Below are 18,987 nucleotides of genomic sequence, written 5' to 3'. Positions count from 1 at the left end.
TCGACAGATGGGTTCAAGGAGATCTGCCCGGCTGGGCCTGGGTACCACTACTCGGCTTCCGACCTCCGCTTTGACACACGCTACCTGGGCCAGGACGTGCCCCGTGTGCCCGTCAGCCACCAGCCTCGTGGGCAGGAGCCCGTGGCCGTGCCACCCACAGCCACTGCGCCAGTCTTCTGTACGTAGCCCTCCAGCAAATTGCACCTCCTCCTTCCTGGGGGGAAGAGGCCTGTGGGTCTTTCCCCTCGGGACAGGTTTCTCTAGCCTGTGGCATCCAGCATGGAAGGGGAGGGTCAGAGCAGACAGGGAGGGGGCCAGCCCAGCACCAGCTGTCCCCTGCCAGGTGGGACCAGTATGGGTGCCCATGAGAATCACCCCTGACAGCAGGGCAGCTCCCGCCCCCACTTGTGCTGGCGGGCATAAGGAAGCCACCCTGAGGCCTCCTCACGCCAGCCCTGTCTCCTCCGCAGTGCTCTGGAGCCCGCCCCCCACGGTCCTGCAGGAGCGCCAACCCCCTGGGGCTGTGCCCACTCCGCCGCCCCAGCCCTCAGCAGCTGCTCCAGGTAGGGCCCTTCCGGAGGAGGGGTGAGCTGGGTGGGCCCACAGTCCTGGAGGGGCTGATCCGCGGCCGCCTTCTTCCTGCAGAGGCCGGGCAGGGTGTTTGTGAGCGGCGCCCACAGGTGTGCGGCCCGGGGCGCTGCATTCCCCGCCAGGGGGGCTACACGTGCGTGTGTGACCGTGGCTACTGGCTGAGCCCCCAGGGCACCCACTGTGTTGGTGAGTGGGGCAGGGCTGGGAGGGGGCAGCGGGAGCCCTCCTCAGCCAGAGGTGCAAATGGGGAAAGGGGGGGGGGGCAGAGGGCCCTGGAGGGCCTGCTCCAAGGAGAGGTCCGGGAGCTTCTTGCCGCTGTGGGTTTCATCTTTTCGTGGATGGAAAAATAATCGGCGCATGGTCAGGTGCTGCGTCTAAGTCCTGCAGCTGTGCTTGGAGCCAGACGGGCGTCTGCTTGAACCCCTTCCTCTCCAGACTGGGCAGCTGCTGGGGGGAGGGGAGGGGCCTGTGCGCATGAGATGAGGCATTGGGGGCTTTCCTCTGCTCCCCCCAGACGTGGACGAATGTCGGCGGACCCCCCGCCCCTGTGCCAACGGCTACTGTGAGAACACCCGGGGCAGCTACAGCTGCAGGTGCCGGGCTGGCTACCAGGCCGTCCCATCCGGGGTGGACTGCCAGGGTGAGTCCGGGGCAGCGTGGGGTAGCGGGCCAGTGGGGCTGGCTGGCGTGCCCCTCCCTTGACCTTTCTCCCATCCCGCTCCACAGACATTGACGAGTGTGCCAAGAGCCCTCCGCTCTGTGCCCAGGGGCACTGCCAGAATACCCTGGGCTCCTTCCGCTGCTCCTGCCCTCCCGGCTTCCATCCTGACCCAGCGGGCTCGGAGTGCCGAGGTAATGGGGGGGGGGCGTGTGTGAGATCCGAGCAAGGAGTGGGACAGGAGAGAGATGGGCAGCTGGGGGGGGGGGACACAGGGACAGGTGGGTAAGGGGGGTCGTCCCAGGGGAGTCCTCCTTCGTGCAGCACCCAGTGACTTCCCTGTGCCCCCCACAGCGCAGAAATGTTAACACCACTCTGTTGGCTCTCCAAGGGAGGGGGAAAATCCATGGAGGCGGGGGGGGGTTTTGAGGGGTGGAACCTCCATGTCCAGAGGCAATGTGGGCAAGTCTTGTGCAGCGGCAAGAGTCCGACGTCTGGCCTCTCTTGCCAGCCCTCGTGGCCCCGCAAGGGTCACCACCAGGAGTGGGAGCTGGGCTGCACGGGACCCAGGGGGTCCGATCCAGAAGGGCTGCTTGTTGGGTGTCCTCCCCCCCTCCCCCCGTGCCGGAGGCAGAAGCAGGGTCCAGCACCCTTACGAGTCCCTCCGAAGGAGTTATTTGATCAGAATGCGGACAAGCACGGTTCAAGAGAGCCGCCAGGCCGGACAGACCCCAAACGCACACCAGAGTGCCCAGAGGACGGCCCAAGCCCTTTGACCTCCTGTGACTCCCAGTCCTTGAACCCGAGGCGGAAGCCTCCGGAATGATTCCCTTTCAATCCCTCTCTCCTTAGACATTGATGAGTGCTCCCAGAGCCCCTCCCCCTGTGCCCGCGGGCGCTGTGAAAATGTGCCGGGCTCCTACCGCTGTGCCTGTCCCACCGGCTACCAGCTTGGCCCCAGGGGCACTGAGTGCCAGGGTAAGAGAGCACGCCGCCTTCCCCCTGTCCCTCTCCCCGGGACACTGCTCCTGCGGACACGAGATCTAAAGCAGGCTTGGCCTCTGAGCATGCGCAGAGAGCTTGTCTTCCCACAGCTGCTGGGTGGGTGGCCAGAGGAGAATGCCAAGGCTCTGCTGTGCTCTTCCAGATGTGGACGAGTGCCAGGAGAGCCCTCCCATCTGCCACCCGGGTCGCTGTGAGAATGTGCCGGGCGGGCACCGGTGCACCTGCCCCATTGGCTACCAGGCCAGCCCGCAAGGGACCCGCTGTGTGGGTGAGATTTCTGGGGGGGGGGAGATTGGGAGGGGGAGAGGGGTTGTCCCTGAGGGGCTCCCCTTGTGCTCAGGAACCAAAGGGGGCCGCTGGGTGACAAGAGTGGCTATAAAATGGAGGAGGAGAGCATTTCTGGACATGGCCCTCTTTCTGTGCCCTCTAGATGTGGATGAATGCCAGCAGGAGCCCCCTCCCTGTGGCTCTGGGCGCTGTGAGAATGTGCCTGGCGGGTACCGCTGCCTGTGCCCCCCAGGTCTGCGGGCCAGCCTGACTGAGAACCAGTGCCTAGGTGAGAATGGGCATGGGGCGAGGGCATTAGGGGAGGGGTCTTCCGGTTACCTCTGGTCACCTGTGCTTTTCTTTGCAGATGTCGACGAGTGCACAGCAGGGTCTCCCTGTGGCCCCCACGGCCTCTGCACCAATACTGAAGGCTCCTTCCTCTGCCAGTGCTGGCGGGGCTATCAGATGGAGGGCCCGGAAGGCCCCTGTGCAGGTCAGAGGGGGGGGGCTGACCTGTGTGTTAGCTGGCCTTAGTGGGAGCCAGGGGGCATCTTCTTGTGGCCCCTCATCGGTCTGGGGTGGGGAGTCTCAGGATTGCTGGGGGTCAAGGGCAGGCTGGCTCAGGCTGGTGGTGTGGAGCCAGAGGAAAGCCAGAGGAAACGCACACCTGCGATGTCTCCAGCATAAACTGGGATTTGCTGCCCAGCTCATCCCGCACTAGACACCCCCCAGGTCCCACAGCTGCTGCCTCATGGGCTGCGGAGGGAGGAAGAGGGCCCTGCAGGGGCAGCCTGCCCTTCTTCCTGGTGCTGGCTCGATCCGTCATGCCATGTGAGCCCCATGAAGCAGCTGGGGGGGGGTCTCCGAATAGTCTTGTGCAGTGGCCCCTCCCTCGGCAGTGTCCCTGAGAGGTGGGCCTTGCACAGAGACGGTTCATCTGCACCTCGTCTCCGCTGGGCGTCTTCTGCACACCACACCAGAACCACACCACACCACACACCACACAGCCAACCGGCCGGCGTGGATCAGGAGGCTGCCTGCTTCTCCGCCACTTCAGCAAATGGCTTAACTTGCTTGTCCTGACCAGGCTGTGTGGTGTTTGGATGGCCTTAAGGGGTCCCAACAGCCACGGAACAAGGCTGGCCCTGCCTGTGGGTCAGCAGGGGTCTCACGGCTGATAGCCAGGTGTTCATATCCCGCCCCTCAGCAAAGGGGAGCTCTTCTCTCCTGTCCAGATTTCTGGATGGCAAAAAGGGGGGGAAGGTTCGTTTCTCTTTTGCCCCTTCCAAACTGAGTTGGGGAGAAGATCTCTGCATTGCAAAAAGGGTGGGGCGGGGAGCTGGGTGGGACCAGAAGCCATGTTGTCGCTCTCTAACTTGCCCTCTTGCCTCCATCCTCCCCCCCCCCGATCCCCCAGATATCAATGAATGCCTGGAGGGGGACTTCTGCTTCCCCCGTGGAGAGTGCCTCAACACAGACGGCTCCTACACCTGCCTGTGTGCCCAGGGCTTCGCCACTGGCCCCAGCGAGGCCTCCTGTGTGGGTAAGGGGCCCCAGAACCACAGGCGTGGGCCCTCTGGGCTCTCCCTAGAGGGCTGGGTGGAGTTTGGAGGGCTGGGAGCCAGAGCTGCTTCTGGGGGCCCTCTGGGCCTCTGCCCATGGGCATGGGATGCCTTCGCGCCACCTGGCCACGCTCTTCCTCGCCCACAGATATCGATGAATGCCAGAGCGGCACCGTGTGTGCTGGTGGTCACTGTGCCAACACAGAAGGCTCCTTCAGTTGCTACTGCCCACCGGGCACCCGCAGCAGCCCCAACAAGGCCTCCTGTGAGGGTGAGGAGCCTGGCAGGGGCGGGGGCAGGGGCAGGGGTGGGGGCAGGGAGCGCTGACCTTTGGGGCCAGATGCCTGCTGGAAATGGCTCAGTCCGAATCTGGGCTTGTGCCCTGCAGGGTCAGTTCCACCCTGGGTGTGGGCCCACCCTTGGGAGATTCAGCAAGGCTGACCCTGCCCCACACACCTGACCTTGCCCAGGTCTTGACCATTGTCACAAGACCCCTCCCACACAAACACACGCGCACCCCAGGGGTCTTCTGCTCTTCTCCCCCGTTTGGCAGAGCTGGGCTGAGCCCAGGTGGGCCTGCCATGTGCCTGGCTGGAAGTGCTACCTGGGTGGACCGCTGTGGGTCGAGGGGCCGTTCTGCCCACCCATAGTCAGGCCTTGGCAGACTTGGCCCCTCGGCCCCCCGGAACCCTCTGGGACCCCCTGGCTCTCCGTCTCCCTCCACCCCAGACATCAACGAGTGCCAGGAGTATGGGGCAGCCCTCTGTGGGGCCCAGCGCTGTGAGAATTCTCCTGGCTCTTACCGCTGCGTGGCAGAGTGCCAGCCGGGCTTCCAGGTCGGCCCCAACGGGGATTGCGAGGGTGAGTTTCACGCCATGCGGGGGGGGGAGCTCCTGGGGGGGGGGCTGGCCCACTTCCATGGACCTCTGGGGAGGGGCTGGGCCCCTTCTGTGGTGGGGGGTGATTGGTTCACACTGCCCCCGGCTGCAAGGTGGGCCTGGGCTGTCCTGCTGCGACGGGGAGTGGGTTCAGGGGGGCAGGGGGCCTTTGGGCCTCCCATAAAAGATCTCCCGGCCCGGCATGCCACCCTCCCCTCCTTCCAGATGTTGACGAGTGCCAGCTCTATGGGGCCCAGGTGTGTGGGGAGAAGCCCTGCCAGAACAGCCCAGGGTCCTACCGCTGTGTGGCCAGCTGTCCGTCAGGGTACCAAGGCACGGCTGCAGGGGACTGTCTGGGTGAGTCGGGGGCCGGGGTTGTCTGGGCCGGGAGGGATGGGAAGGCGGCCCCCCCAGGGGCTGAACCGCGCTCCTTTGCCCTGCAGACGTAGACGAGTGTCGCAACTCCTCCCAGTGCGGCCCCCACGCCGTTTGCCACAACCTGCCCGGCACCTTCCAGTGCGTCTGCGACCAAGGCTACGAAAGCGCCAGGGACGGGCACCATTGCTTGGGTAGGTGGGGGCTGGGGCTGAGGGGAGGGCCTCCCAGTGCGCGGAGGGGGGCCGGGTGCTCGGGGGAAGGGGGGGTGACCTTGCCGCGTGCCTGCTGCCCCGGCCTCTCCGCACAGATGTGAACGAGTGCGAGACACTGCAGGGCGTGTGTGGGGCAGCCCCCTGCGAGAACGTGGAGGGCTCCTTTCTCTGCATCTGCCCGGGGGCTGCCGAGGAGTTTGACCCCATGACTGGACGCTGCCTTCGCCCACCAGGAGCCGCCGGTGAGTGCGGGGCGTGGGGGGTCGGGGGGTGAGGCTGGTGCAAGTGGGAGGTGGGGCTCAGGAGGCTGGAGCCAGAGGGCCCGCTGGTGGGCCCCTTCCCTGCCCGCCGGGGGGCCCCGGAGACCATTGGCACCCTGCAGCCCCGTCTGTGTCTTCCAGCGCGGCCTCCGGCCTTCCCCCGCCCCCCGGAGCCCCACCCCGCTGGGCCCGGCGATGGCACTCGGCGGGAGTGCTACTATGACCCGAATGCGGCCCAGGCCTGCGAGGACGTGCTGGCGGGGAATGCCACCCGCCAGGAGTGCTGCTGCACTTTGGGCCACGGCTGGGGCCTCGACTGCCACGTCCAGGCATGCCCAGCGCCAGGGACAGGTGAGGCGGGGAGCAGCACCCGGGGGGGGGGCGGATTTTGGCGGCTGAGGTGCTGTTTGGGCAGACTGGATGCTGACCGGGGTGGGGGGGGTATCATTCAAGTCCCCTTACAGAGTGCTGCCTGGAGCACCAGGAGGCTGAAGGGGAGAGTGGGGGGGGGCACTTTTGCAGCCCCACTCTGCCAGGCCTGAGGGACCCTCTTCTTGCTTCTCGGCCATGTATGGGCTGAACCAGCCTGCCAGCCCAGGGACCCCCCCCCCCTTCATTGCACTGGGCTGGTGGGGGGCTGTGCATACATGCATGTGGCTTGGGGAGGGAGGGGTCTGATGAGAAGGATGAACCTCTGTTTCCCCCCCCCCCAGCGGAATTCCGGACTCTGTGTCCTCGTGGGAACGGCTTTGCCACCGTGGGCTCTGGTGGTGCCACCTCTGCCCTTGCAGGTGGGCATGAACTCCTTGCTGCTCTGGGGTGAGAGGCTGGGCAGCCCTGCCCTGCCCTGCCCTGCCCTGCCCTGCCCTGCCCTGCCCTGCCCTGCCCTGCCCTGCCCTGCCCTGCCCTGCTGGAGGGGGGTGGGGGGTGGGGGGGGTTCTGTCATGCCAATAGGCATCCAGGGCTCTGAGGTTTGCCAGGGGCGCCTTCTCAGCCACATTCCCCCCCCCTTCTTTGGCCCAGACGTGGACGAGTGCAGCCTCTTCAGTGCTCAGGTGTGCAAGGGCGGGGTCTGCGTGAACAAGGTGCCCGGCTACACCTGCTACTGCCCCAGCGGCTACTACTACGAGGCGCAGCACCTGGAGTGCATTGGTGAGGCCCCTGCTGGGTGGGGGTGGAGGTGGGAGGGTGGGCCGTGGACCAGGACTAGCCCCATGGTTTGGGGGGCCCCTGCCTTCCCTCCAGAGCCTGAAGCCCTTCTCCTCCCTGCCTCCTCCCCAGATAATGACGAATGCCTGGACGAGGAAGCGGAGCCCTGCGTGGGGGGGCCCTGCATCAACACCATTGGCTCCTACTACTGCTCCTGCGCCCCCCCGCTGGTCCTGGACGCATCCCAGCACCGCTGTGTGGCCAATGACAGCCAAGGTGAATGGGGGAGGGAGGAAGACGGAGACCGGGGGGGGGGTTCTTCCCCCCTCCCTGCCGCCTTGGCTGTAGGCATACAGGGAAGACCCCCATGCACCTCCAGGGGGGCATCTGTGCGTCCCTCATCGGAGCCAAAAGAGCATTGCCCCAGCCACGGCCCCTCCCCCCTCCCCGCTGGCAGGAGTCGTGCTAGGCCGATCCACACCCAGCTGCTCAGTCCAGCCGGACGGCGTCTCTGAAGCGACGGGCCCGGCCACTTCTCCTCCTCAGTTGGGGGCGAGGCTGTGGGAGGGGGCACGGCGACGTCTCTCATGCGTGCTCACATGCTCTTCCCGCCCAGACGCCAACTTGGCCATGTGCTGGCAGGAAGTGGGGCCGGACCTGGTGTGTAGTCGCCCGCGCCTGGACCGCCAGGTGACCTACACAGAGTGCTGCTGCCTCTTCGGGGAGGCCTGGAGCATGGACTGTGCCCTGTGCCCAGCCCGGGACTCAGGTGAGCCCCCCCTCCCCCCCCCCGCGTTGGGCCTGAAGCGAGGGCGAGGAAAGTCTGCACTGCCCCTGCTGGCCACTGAGGCTGCTGGGCAAAACCCTTGAGTTTTGGGGGGCTCTTCCATGCTCATGGAGGGGCAGCCGACATTTCTCCCAGGCCATCGCCACAGATGTTGGAAGCCTCCCCCTGCCTGTAGACTGAATCCCCCCAGCCCGAATTTGATGCCCAGGAGGACTGCAGCCCAGGGGCGGGGTAGGATGGGGGTTGTGGAGATACGTTGAATGAACTCATAAATGATTTGGATCCAGGAATAGAGGGGGGGGACATCAAATGTGCAGGTGACACTAAACACACCAGAAGGCAGAATCAGGATACAGGATGATCTTGACAGGCTAGAAAACTGGGCTAAAATGAATACAATGGATTTCATTAGTGATAAAAGTTAAGTTCTGCATTTAGGTAGGAACGGTCTTATGCATCCCTATCGGACGGGGGAGCCTTGTCTTGGCAGAAGCACGTGTGAAAAGGGTCAGGGGGTCTTAGTGGGGCAGACACTGAACATGAGTCAGCAGAGTGACTCAGTGGCTGAAAAGGCAAACAGGATTTTGGGCTGTATTAAGAGAAGTATAGTGTCCAGATCACGCAAGGTGATGTTAGCAGTTTACTCAGCTCTGGCTAGACCTCACTTGGAGTCCTGGGTGCAGTTTTGGGCACCACAATTGAAGAAAGATGGAGAGAAACTGGAGCTTGTCCAGAGGAGGCTACGAAGATGGGGGGGGGGGGGTTGGAGACCCAGCTGAATGAGGAAAGGCTGAGGGAGCCTGGTCTGTTTAGCCTGGAGAGAAGACGACTAAGAGGGGATAGGATAACCATCTACAAATACTTGAGGGGCTGTCCTAGAGAAGATGGAGCAGAGTTGTTTTCTGTTGCCCCAGAGGGTCGGATCAGAACCAATGGGATGAAATTAATTCAAAAGAATTTTTGGCTAAACATCCGGAAGAAGTTCCTGACAGTGAGAGCAGTTCCTCAGGGCAACAGGCTTCCTCGGGAGGTGGTGGGTTCTCTATGATTCCGTGATGGCCCAAGGTCTCACGGCTGCTCTTCCCCCCTTTCAGAGGACTTCGAGGCCCTGTGCAACGTCCTGCGCCCCCCCAGTTATGGGCCAGTGCGTCCAGGCGGCTTGGGACTGCCCTTTGAGTATGGGGATGAAGAATTCGTGCCCTACAGCCCAGAGATCTTCGCCCCCCCGGCTCGTCCGGCTCCCCGGCTCCCCGACTATGACCCCTACCCCCGGGACTCCCTCTACGGCGTGCCCCCCTATGAGGCCAGCTACTTTGAGGACCTGCCCTATGGCGACGTGCGGCAGGAGGGCTTAGGGGAGCCCTCCCGTGGAGGATACGCGGCCCGCAGCCTCCCGCAGCCCGAATGGCGCTCCACGCTGCGCAGCAGGAGCAGGGGCTCCTACGAGCGGCCAGGCCGGGCCAGCGAAGACTACCGTGAGTGGCGCAGGGGGGCACGTGGCACTCCCTTGCTCTTCCCCTGCTAGGCCAGGACCGTGGGCCGGATGTGCCCGAGGGGGGTGGGGACCACCTGTTTGACTCAGGGAGAGTTGGAGCCCCTGCGTGCTTTGCCCCCCCCTCCAGGCCGCTCAGAGGACTTGGGGGCCGCCCACTCAGAAGAATGCGGCATCCTCAGTGGCTGTGAGAACGGGCGCTGCGTGCGGGTCCCCGATGGGTTCACCTGTCTCTGCCACGAGGGATACCGCCTGGACCCCGCCCGCATGGCCTGCCTTGGTAAGAGCCGTTTCCCCACACCCGCCACCCGCATGGGAGGGAGGAGGATCAACTCCCTCGATTGAATGCTGGTGCCCCAAGGCCCAGCTTGGCCTCTGGGCCCTTGCTGGCCTCATCCTGCAGGCCCATCTTGGTTTGCTCCCTCCCTTGTCCACCTGGGGGTTTGGCCTCTGCATCTCCTCTGCCCCCTGGCCCGGTTTGGGACTTGGAAGCCCTGCAGGCCACCTGGGCTTGGCTTTACCTGGACTGCCAGACATACCCGGGAGACCCCTTGGGGTGCTGATGGCCTCCCCCCCTTTCCCCAGATATTGATGAATGTGTCGAGGCGGAGGGACTCTGCCCAGGAGGGGAATGCTTCAACGTGGACGGCCTCTACCGCTGTTTGTGCCCACACGGAATGGCACCCGTCGGGCACCCCCCCCACTGTGCCCCCGCCCCTCGCAGCCGAGGCTGAGCCGGGAATGGAAGCCAAGTATTTATTACCTGTATAGACTGGGAACGGGGGTGGGTGGGGGTGGGACGAACACTGCAGAGCTTGTTCCCTGAAGCGCCCCCCCCCCAGAGGCCCCCAACCCAGAATGGCCAACTGTACTTCCTAGTAGGATGCACTGCGTCTGGGGCTGGGAGGAAAGGACCCTGTCGGCTCCCAGGGGCTTTTTCTTGGGGGTGGGAGGGAACCATCTCACCTCATAGAGGCAGTGAGATGCTGGAGAACTTCTGTCAAATGCAGCTTAGTAACAGCAGGGGGTGCCCCTTTGTGCGGAGGGAGCTGTCCTCCTCCTTTTGAGCGTCTGGCAGTCCCAAAGCCCCCCCCTCCCTCCCTCCCTCCCTCCCTCCACATGCTGGAGCTGGAAGGCTGCTGGACTTGAAGCCTCAGGGCAAGTGGGCAATACCTGCGCATGGCTGGGGGCCCTATGCCCTCTCCCCGGCCGGAGACCAGGAGGGATCGTGAGTAGCCTTTGTTCCCTTCTCCAGCCGCTGGATACCCAACGGTTACAGAAATGGTGCTCAGGGCCTGCCAGCACCTTCCGTGGTGCCCACCCCCTGCTTTTAGGGACTGGAGGGGGGGCCGTTGCCCAGCAAGGCACAGTCTATTGTCAGGGGAGATTCTCAAGAGGTTCCTTCTGCACCTGCTGCCAGTGCAGCACCAGGGTCCTCCCTGGGGGGCCGGAGGGGAGCCAGCTGCAGCAGCTGTTTTGTTGTTGCCTTTGACTTCTGCGGCACCTCCCTTGTGTGCCTGTGGCCCCTGTACTGTGTCGAAATTCCAGAGGTGCCTTCAGACATCTGGGTCTCAGGACCAGTTCTGTCCTGCGGTTAGCAGCCCACCAGTGCATGGCCCGTCTGCCCAGTGACATGGGGCAGGGGTGGAGGAACATGACACCTTCTTGGGGCCGGGAGTGAGAGCTCCGATGCCCCCCCCACCCCAAGACCTTGCCTGACACAGCAGCCCCAAATGCAGGCCCCAAATGAGGTGGGTAGGAGACTCCTTTGGAGGGGAACCAACACCCACTGGCTGGGGGGGGGGTGCATGGCAGCAAGCAGGTGGTGGAGAACAACTCGGCTATCGGCACACACACCTGGCCTCTTCTGCTCCCCCCCCCACACTATCTCTCCAGCAGATCTCTAGTCAAAGCTGTATCTCCCCCCACACCTACCTGCCTTCCAGCCAGGATGCCCCCTGCCCCTCTCAGTGACACCTTGATGGCTGATGCCAATTTCTGCCCGCCCCAACCTGTTACTGGAACAATAAAGGTTTTCTGTAAAAGTATCTGGCGTTGGCCTCACTTGGGAAATAGAGGGGGGTGGGATTGCTGTTCCTGGGAAAAGCTGACCCAGCCAGCTCCTCTGAGGAGTGTTGAAGGTGGGGGGGGAGCCTCTTCCACTATGCAGTGGGGGGGACAGTCCAAGGAATAGCTGGCTTGGGGGCCAGCTTGTCTGCCCTTCCGCTGGCTTGCAGTAGAAACTCTGCCCTGCTGCCCCAAAGTCCAGGCACCCTGCCTTGAAGGGGTCCAGTTCTGTTGACCAGAAGCCCCAAACTGACGCTTTAAGGGTCTTCCCCAGGCACCCCATTCCCCGGTGCCGAAGGTAGCAGGATTGTTTTGATATAGAACACATCTTCTGGTGCACTCTGTGAAGTGGAAGTTCTCATGGACATGACTTCCGTGAGTCCCACCCACCCCGAGCACGGCAGAAGACCCTGGGAAGTAGCTGGCTCAGCCACGGGGTTGCCGCCTGCAGAGGCTGGGCCAGCTGTGGCACAGGCTGATCCAGCCGTGGCAGTGCCTGGGGCATCTGCAGTGGCAGCACGCTCAGCCCAGCTGTGGAGGCAGTCCCTGTGGAGGCTGACCCAGCCGCAGCGCCGTGGGAGCCCCGAAGGAGCCCTTCAGCCGTGGGTTGCCCAGCTGAGGCCCTCCTAGGAGGGGGTGTGTGGGGGAGGAGTCTGTGTGCCTCTGATGTGTCTCTGGGGGGGGGGGGAACCAGAGACGAGGTCAGGAAAGGGATAGGCAAGTGGGGTGGGTGGGAGAAGTCTGGGTCTCCATGTGTGTGTCAGAGAGAAAGGGAGGGGTAAGTGACCAGGAAGGAGGTCGGGGAAGGGAGCGAGGCAAGGCAGGTGTGGGGTCAGGGAAAGGAGGCTGTGCCGGTCACACACACACACACACACACCCCAATGTGGATGTGCTCCACAGAAGGGGCGAGAATACACCTCAGTAGATATTTTTTATTTAGGTCTCAGTATTTGCCTCCCAAACAGTTAATCTTAACTGACAATGACTTTATTGAAAAATAAAACCCACATTTTTAATCAAGTCGATCAGGTAGTACACAGAATCCATAAAAGGTGTGCGTGTGACTCGCCCCCTCCCCTGAGACAGTCCCTCCCTTTCATCCTGAAGGACTTCCTGCTTGCCCCTTCGGGCTCCTTGCATGGCCCTTGGCTGACTGGGGGGTGGGACTGCAGCTCCCCTCTCCCAATAGGCTGAGCCCCATCGGCTCTCGCCCCCCAAGAGTCACAGAAGGCCCAACTCTGCTGCAGAGGGATGTCTGGTTTTCTCCTCTGCCTTTCACACAAAAGTCACCTGCACAGGTGAATCTGAACGGCCCCAGAGAGCTCTCTCGGGCCCCCCGGACAAAGTGCTCAGGCCAGGGGGCCTGACGGTGTTCCACAGCCGGCCTTTCGAGGGAGGCCTTCCAAGGCTGCCCGGGGGAGGGAGGTCCTCCCAGCACATGCCAGGCCTGCTACAGTCTCCCCACACAAACAACCCCCCCCCCCGATGCGTTTGGCTATCTGCAAATGGAGGCGTAGTTGGGTTGCCCCCCGGCACTGAGCGGGGGCTTGTCGGGCGCTCTCTCTGCTGGCTCCAAGGGGGGCTCCTGGCCCTCCAGGATGCGCTGGTGGTCTTCGTGGGGTGGGTCCTGGGGCAGCAAGACCAGGTCGGAGAGGCCGTGCAGCTCGGCAGCCCTGTGGAAGGTCTGGAGCAGCAGGAGCATGGCCAGGAGGCCCAGCAGCAGGTACACTGGCGGGGGAGACAAGGAGCAGGCAGGGGTCAGCAGCAGGAGGGCTGTGGCACCCCCGTCGCAGCTGCACTGGAAACAGGCGTCCTGCTTCTGGGGAAAGCCGGCCACTTTTCTCAGGACACAAGACCGCAGCACTCCAAGCCGGGAGCTTCCGAGAGGCAGGAGCACGTGGTGGAGGGAGCCCGGGGCTGGCAAAGGGGTGGGACCCTAGAGGCCACCTGCCAGTGCAGCCCTGCCTTCCCTGGGGAAACGGATCTTTGTGACCCAGAGATCAGCTGTGATCTCCTAACTTCCCCTGGGGACCAGCACCCCTAGTAGTAAGAGCTGTGATGAGGAGCACTGGGGGACTGCAGCCTCTGCCCCATGGCACTAAAATGGGCCAGACCGGCAAGCTGCCTCTGCTGCCCAGATGCCCCCTTCTCCCTCCCCTCCCCTCCCCCCCCGGGTGTCCAGGGACACTTACCTGTGACCGAGATCTTGTAGAGGGGGCGGAAGCGCTGCCCCAGCTGCTCTCCTGGGACGTAATCCCCCAACCCGATGGTGCACAGGGAGATGAAGCAGAAGTAGAAGGCGTCCAGGTAGCTCCAGGACCCCTCCAGGGAGCAGAAAATGGCTGCGGGCACCAGGAAGAAGGCCGCCAGCACCACGGCCGCCAGCAGGAGGAGGTGCCCGCAGGAGAGCGTCTGCCGGGTGTAGCCCCACTTCAGGGCCAGGTACTCCAGCGGGCCAGAGGTCAGCGCGCCCGCAAGGCGCTGCACAGTAGCCGTCAGCAGCAGCATGGTGAAGGGGACCCCCAGCAGTGCGTAGAAGATGCAGAAGGCCTTGCCCCCATCCGAGAGGGGGGTGGTGTAGCCGTAGCCTTGGGGGGGGGGGGAGAGAGGAGAGATGCACCGTCAGCAGGAGCAGGGCCTTGTGGGGGGAGGATGGCCGGGGTGGGCTGATCAAGCTGGGAGTCAGCCCTGACTGGACACCCCACCCCACCCCCGAGACAGGCACTGCGGAAATGCCCCAGCAAAGCCAAAGCCAAAGGTGTCCATTTTGGGGCTCGAAGGCAAAGAGCTTCCAGGTGCTGCTGGTGCCATTGCTCCAGAGGTGAGAGCAGGGAGTCCCTCCAGCCGGCCTCCCTCCCCCCCAACTCCCCCTCCGCCTTGGCCAAGCGTAGCACTTACATGCTGCCGTCTCCTTCAAGCTTTCCTGTCCTCTCTTCTCCCAAAGGAGCTTCCCAGGATTCGGGGCTGCCAGAGACAGCTGGGGCAAAACTGCGACTGGCTACTGCTGACCCCCACTTAACCCCCCCCCCACCTCCCTGGCAGCTGCCGCCCACCCTCCCGCTCACCACTTCCAGGGGGAGCCCCCAGGCACAGAGTGGGCAGGGCAGGGCAGGGCAGGGCAGGGCAGGGCAGGGCAGGGCGACACCCAAGTAGGGAATCCACGAGGGTCAAAGCCTCTAAGAAGAAAGTCTCGAGAGCATGAGAAAGAAAGCACAGATGCACGCGGGGGGATGTTTGCGGGGGGAAGCGTCAAAAATAGTGGCGGTCCCTAAGACGATGCCTGCAGCTGCTTCTCCGGCCCCTGTGAGACCAGCACCCTGTGAAGCTGCACCCTGTGAAGCTGCCCGGGACGGACAAAAGGAAACCCTCCTTGACACAACAAGCACCTCAACCGTGGCATTTGTGGCCTGTGGAAATTGTGGGGGCCCCAGAGAGAGAGAGAGAGGCTGGAGAGCTTCAAGGAGGAGAGGCCCAGGCATGGGGAGGAAAGGCAGCCTCCACCTCCCGAGTGACTCCGAGTTCCAGGAGGCAGCAGCCCCCCCCCAGGGTCGGAAGGCCCTGGGCTCTGTGCCCTGGAGGTGCCCCTCCTGAGCCACCCACTCCCCCTTAATCCGGGCCCTCGCGTGAGTGGATTAAGGCCCAGACAGAGGAGACGGCCCAGGGGCCAGCCGACCCGTGCCTGGGCTGCTGAAAGGAAGCCTTTGTGCATGCACCGCAGAGCCCCCTGGAGAGGAGGAAAGGGGGCGGCGGCTGGGGGGGACTGCCTGCTGGAAGGCCTTGGGCTTTGCCGGGCAAGTTCTCTTGGCACACGGAGGGCAGCCCCTCCAGGGGGCCCGTTGGTCCTGCGCAGTCGGTCCAGACACTTGTGCCAGCGATCCACCTGTTCCCAAGGAGGACACCCTGACATCCCGCAAAGGCTGTGGGGATTGCTAGTCTGTTCCCCTTTTCTGGGCTGCAACCAGGCAGGGCTAAAATACACACACACACAGGATATCTCCCATCAGTGTGGCCTGGGAGTTTCCTGCTGGCAAGTGGCAGAGGTTTTGCAGCCAGGCCTGGGCAAACGGCAGGACTCTCTCTCCCGGCCTCCCCACTGCCAGTCGGGCTGCCTGCCAGCTCAGCCTCCTTGCTCCGTCTCAAGGACTGGCACCCGCCTGCCCCTCCCCGCAGGGCAAGGTCCACCCCATGCCCATCAGGGAGGGGCCCCTGCGCCTGCGCGGGAACTGGCTCACTGGCTGTGCTCCCAGGCCGGGCGTGGCACAGCCCCTCCTTGGCGGATGAGGAAGCACAGCCCTGGCATGGAGCCCACCTGTTCCAGGAGACAAACAGGGCTGGGCTGGGGGTGTGGCCACCCCATGGACCTCTGGAAGGGGGCGCTGCATCCCCCGGGGTAGGGGGGGCTTGGCCCAGACAGGCTGTGGCCTCAACCTGAGGGCGAGGCAGGCGCTGTCTCTCCCCCACATTCTGCAGAGAGTCTGCTAGGAGGCCTCCCCAGGGCCCCCGACTCTGCTCCAGCGGTTCCGCTCAGAGGACACCAGCAGGCTGGGGCTGACCGCAGCTTCCTCTCCATCTCGTCCGACACTCTCCGTCTAAGAGGAACCAGGAACCACAGCAGGTATCCCTCCTCCAGCCGCCCTGCCTGAGCTGCCAAACACTCTGGGGTAGGGGGAGGCAGAAGCCCCTGCCAGGACCTGCACAGCCCCACAGAACCAAGGAGCTGGTGTGGACAGCCCAGCACCACAAGCAACCTTGGTCGGCCTGCACGGGAGCCATTTGGGGGCCGCCTGGTCCGGCCCAAAGGGCCCTGAGGGTTCTGCCCGCACCTGCCTCTTCCCCTTCCTCCTGCAGGGCGGGCTTTGGACTGTTTCCATCCACCATCCTGCTTCCTCTAGTGTCCTGTTCCTGGCTCTGTGGGTGTGTTTGTGTGTGTGTGTTTGTGTGTGTGTGAGTGGAGGGCGAGGGGGGGCTTTTCGGACTCCGTGCCACCCAGCCCCTTCCTCCACCCCCAGGTCTCTGCAGGCTCCTGGCACAGCTGGGGAGGGACTCCACCACAAGCAGGCTTGGCCTCAGCTCAGCCACCAGCCTCAGGGGAGGGAGGAGGAGGAGGAGAGGGGCCACGCAGCCTGCCTTCCCTACCTTTTGGGGTTCGCCTACTGTGGTGGCTGCTTCCCTGTCCTTCTTTGAGCCTCCCCACCTTTGACTTCGCATCTCCTCCATATCTTCGTCCCAAAGGGCAGGGCAGAAGAGCCTGCAGGGGTGCTGGGGAAGGGGGTGGGGAGCTGTGGGGGCCTCAGCCCAATGCCTTGGGGGGGGGCAGGATCCTCCAGGTGAGCAGTGGGGAGGGGGGGGACCAGAAGGCAGACTGGCTCCACCAGGCCAGCAGCCAGGGAAGGAAGGGGAGAGAGCGGGGAGGGCACTGAGGACCAGGAAGCCTTTCTCCTCCTGTGAGGGGCCAGGGAAGCCTCAGGCAGAAGGGGCCTCCCTCAAAAGTGAAGCTGCCTTACCTCTCTGGGTCCGGCTTGGCCCGTCTGATGGGCAGGGGCTGGGGCATCACCTGATCCCCTCTCTAGAGACCCTGCAGGGCCTTCCACCTGCTTGCCACAGCAGCCCTGGCCACATGGAAATGCATCACGAGCCCCCTGCATGGACGGGCCTCCCTCCGTTTGCCAGGGAGAGCCAAGGCAATGGAACCAGGGACCAGCCCTCGGGTGCCTCTGGGGGGGCAGGAGAAGAGCTCCAGGCGCACACCACGAAGGGCCAAGCCGAAGTCGGAAACCTTGCAGACCAAAGACTTTCTGCTCAAGAGAGAAGCACCCCTCGGCAGAGTCGCATAGGACCGCTTCTCCCGGGGGCCCTCGGGAGTCTCGCCCTTCTGAGATTTCCGTGGCAGGAACGGTGCGGGGGGGGGGCACGCCAGCGAGGCCCGGGGAGGCAAGAGGCGGCGCCCGGTGACCCGCAGAGCGACCGGACGCTGCCGCCGCCGCTTTCCTCCCGGGCGGAGGATTCGCCGGGCCTCTGCGGACCTCCTTCCTTCCTTCCTTCCCTCCGTCACTCACTCACTCACCGACGGTGGTGATGAGCGTGCTGCAGAAGAAGAAGGCGGAGGCGAAGTCCCAGTTGGACGGGGCGGCCGAGACGTTGTGCAGGGCGGCTACGCCGTGGCGGTTGGCGCTCAGGACGGCGCCCAGGAAGCTCTCGAGGGCGGCCTCGGGCAGGCACGGGCTGCTCGCCAGGAAGGCCGCCTTGAGCTCCCGCAGCTCGGCCCGCAGCCGGCTCTCGTAGGGCCGCTCGACGGCCGAGATGACCAGCGCGCCCAGCAGCACGTAGCCGGCGTAGCCCAGCGCGAAGAACGCCAGCAGGGCGCACCGCCGCATGGCCCGACGGCGCCGGGAAGGCCGAGCAGCGCCACGCCAGCAGGAGCCGCCGCCGCCCCACCCCGTCTCCGGCCGGCGCCCGGCGGGCCAGCCTCTTAGGCGGCGGCCAAGGCCCTCCCGTCGGGCGGAGCTGCCGGGGCGCTGGGCGGGCTCTGCTGGCGAGCGGAGGGGCCCGGCTGGCGGCGGCCACGGGACTTGGCGCGTGGCCCAAGGGAGGGCGGCAGGCGCCCGCTGTCCCTCCGACGCCCTCGGGCGGCCTGTGCTTGCCCGCCCTCCCGGAGCAGCCCGCCGGCACCTTGTTGGGCGCAGGAGGCCAGGGAGGGCGGCCCCGGCAATTCGGACCCCGCCACCCGTGCATGTCCCAGCGACGGCCAGGTGCCGCAACAGTCCCTGAGCGCGCAGAGGGTCCCGGGCTCGGTCCCCGACAGCAGCAGGGGATGCTGGAGAGCGCTGCCGGCCGAGTTGGCAGCGCAAGGCAGCTAGATACATGTACCGGGGAGGGATGGTGAGCCCCCTACAGCAGAGGGGTGCAGCGTCTCGTTAAAAGGGCCAGGCAGGAGGGGATGCGAAGAAGGAACAAGACTGACCCTGATGTGCTGAGCGTCAGATTCCCTCTAAGGCAGCCGCCTCAAGAGTTCAGGGGAGGAAAGTCGGGTCACACAGGACTGAACCTGCACCCAGGGCTCCCCAGCAGGGGACCAGCCCCTTCCCCTCCCCAGGCTTCTTGCCCCTTCTTGGGGCAGCAGCCACGCACCTCTTGGCCCTGTCTGTTCCTAGCCTCCCGGATTCTGAAGGGAGAGCTGCCAGCTGCTCTCCTGCAAAGGCCCGTTCCTGCCCACGTCCCTTCCCCCTTGCCAGGTTGGAAGCCTGATCACAGCCAGAGCAGCACAGCCCAAGGGAGTGGGGCAGATTCCAGGAAGACACAACTGCAGACTCTTCTGGGCTTAGCTGTACCATTGGAGGGGGTGGGTGGGTGAGAGCTGGCTTGTTTGGAAAGCACAAGATAACCACTCACCCTGGGGTGACTGGCCCTGTGGCCAGCCAGAGAGAAGGGACAAGATAACCCTGCCCAGCAGCTGCTGGACTCGGGCAGGGTCCTCTTTCGCTAGGACAGCAGCTCAAGGATGTCCTGCTCCCCAGCCAGTCCCCCCAGCCCTGGGGGTTCGACAGTCCACTGTCTATTGACATGGAGGCAGTAAGGGAGGCCAGCATGCAGCACATCACATGCCTGTCCTGGGGCCCAGTGGGGCCTCCGCTCCCTCCCTCCCTCCAGTGGCTCATGGCTGGACAAGGTGGGCTCCACCCTC

General features: G+C 64.5%; 2 protein-coding genes across 4 annotated transcripts in view; one reads left to right on the top strand and one right to left on the bottom strand.

The window, feature by feature from the left end:
- LTBP4 (latent transforming growth factor beta binding protein 4) overlaps positions 1–11,287 on the top strand; it is a 35,084-nt gene extending 23,797 nt beyond the window's left edge. For 2 of the 3 annotated variants that reach the window (XM_077318727.1, XM_077318729.1), the window contains 23 exons: positions 8–178; positions 471–563; positions 646–777; positions 1,106–1,231; positions 1,318–1,443; positions 2,102–2,227; positions 2,397–2,522; positions 2,685–2,810; positions 2,889–3,014; positions 3,939–4,064; positions 4,232–4,354; positions 4,813–4,944; positions 5,187–5,318; positions 5,405–5,530; positions 5,647–5,793; positions 5,953–6,162; positions 6,525–6,602; positions 6,835–6,963; positions 7,093–7,236; positions 7,577–7,729; positions 8,842–9,222; positions 9,370–9,519; positions 9,825–11,287. In XM_077318727.1, coding sequence (XP_077174842.1) covers positions 8–178; positions 471–563; positions 646–777; positions 1,106–1,231; positions 1,318–1,443; positions 2,102–2,227; positions 2,397–2,522; positions 2,685–2,810; positions 2,889–3,014; positions 3,939–4,064; positions 4,232–4,354; positions 4,813–4,944; positions 5,187–5,318; positions 5,405–5,530; positions 5,647–5,793; positions 5,953–6,162; positions 6,525–6,602; positions 6,835–6,963; positions 7,093–7,236; positions 7,577–7,729; positions 8,842–9,222; positions 9,370–9,519; positions 9,825–9,973 — 3,332 coding nt within the window. In that variant the 3' untranslated portion in view covers positions 9,974–11,287. The remainder of the gene's footprint in view (positions 1–7; positions 179–470; positions 564–645; positions 778–1,105; positions 1,232–1,317; positions 1,444–2,101; positions 2,228–2,396; positions 2,523–2,684; positions 2,811–2,888; positions 3,015–3,938; positions 4,065–4,231; positions 4,355–4,812; positions 4,945–5,186; positions 5,319–5,404; positions 5,531–5,646; positions 5,794–5,952; positions 6,163–6,524; positions 6,603–6,834; positions 6,964–7,092; positions 7,237–7,576; positions 7,730–8,841; positions 9,223–9,369; positions 9,520–9,824) is intronic. The other variant, XM_077318728.1, reaches the window with a different exon arrangement.
- Positions 11,288–12,224: 937 nt separating this feature from the next.
- On the bottom strand, positions 12,225–18,184 carry KCNK6 (potassium two pore domain channel subfamily K member 6). The gene is made up of 3 exons (XM_077318455.1): positions 17,371–18,184; positions 13,499–13,894; positions 12,225–13,034 (listed from the first exon to the last, which is right to left on the bottom strand). The coding sequence occupies exons 1-3, from the start codon at positions 18,167–18,169 to the stop codon at positions 12,802–12,804; spliced, it is 1,428 nt and encodes a 475-aa protein (XP_077174570.1). The 5' UTR covers positions 18,170–18,184; the 3' UTR covers positions 12,225–12,801.
- Positions 18,185–18,987: the final 803 nt, after the last annotated feature.

This window comes from Paroedura picta, unplaced genomic scaffold (genome assembly GCF_049243985.1).
Source record: "Paroedura picta isolate Pp20150507F unplaced genomic scaffold, Ppicta_v3.0 Ppicta_v3_sca21, whole genome shotgun sequence".
NCBI classification, from domain to species: Eukaryota; Metazoa; Chordata; class Lepidosauria; order Squamata; family Gekkonidae; genus Paroedura; species Paroedura picta.
This window is presented reverse-complemented; position numbering and strand designations above follow the sequence as displayed.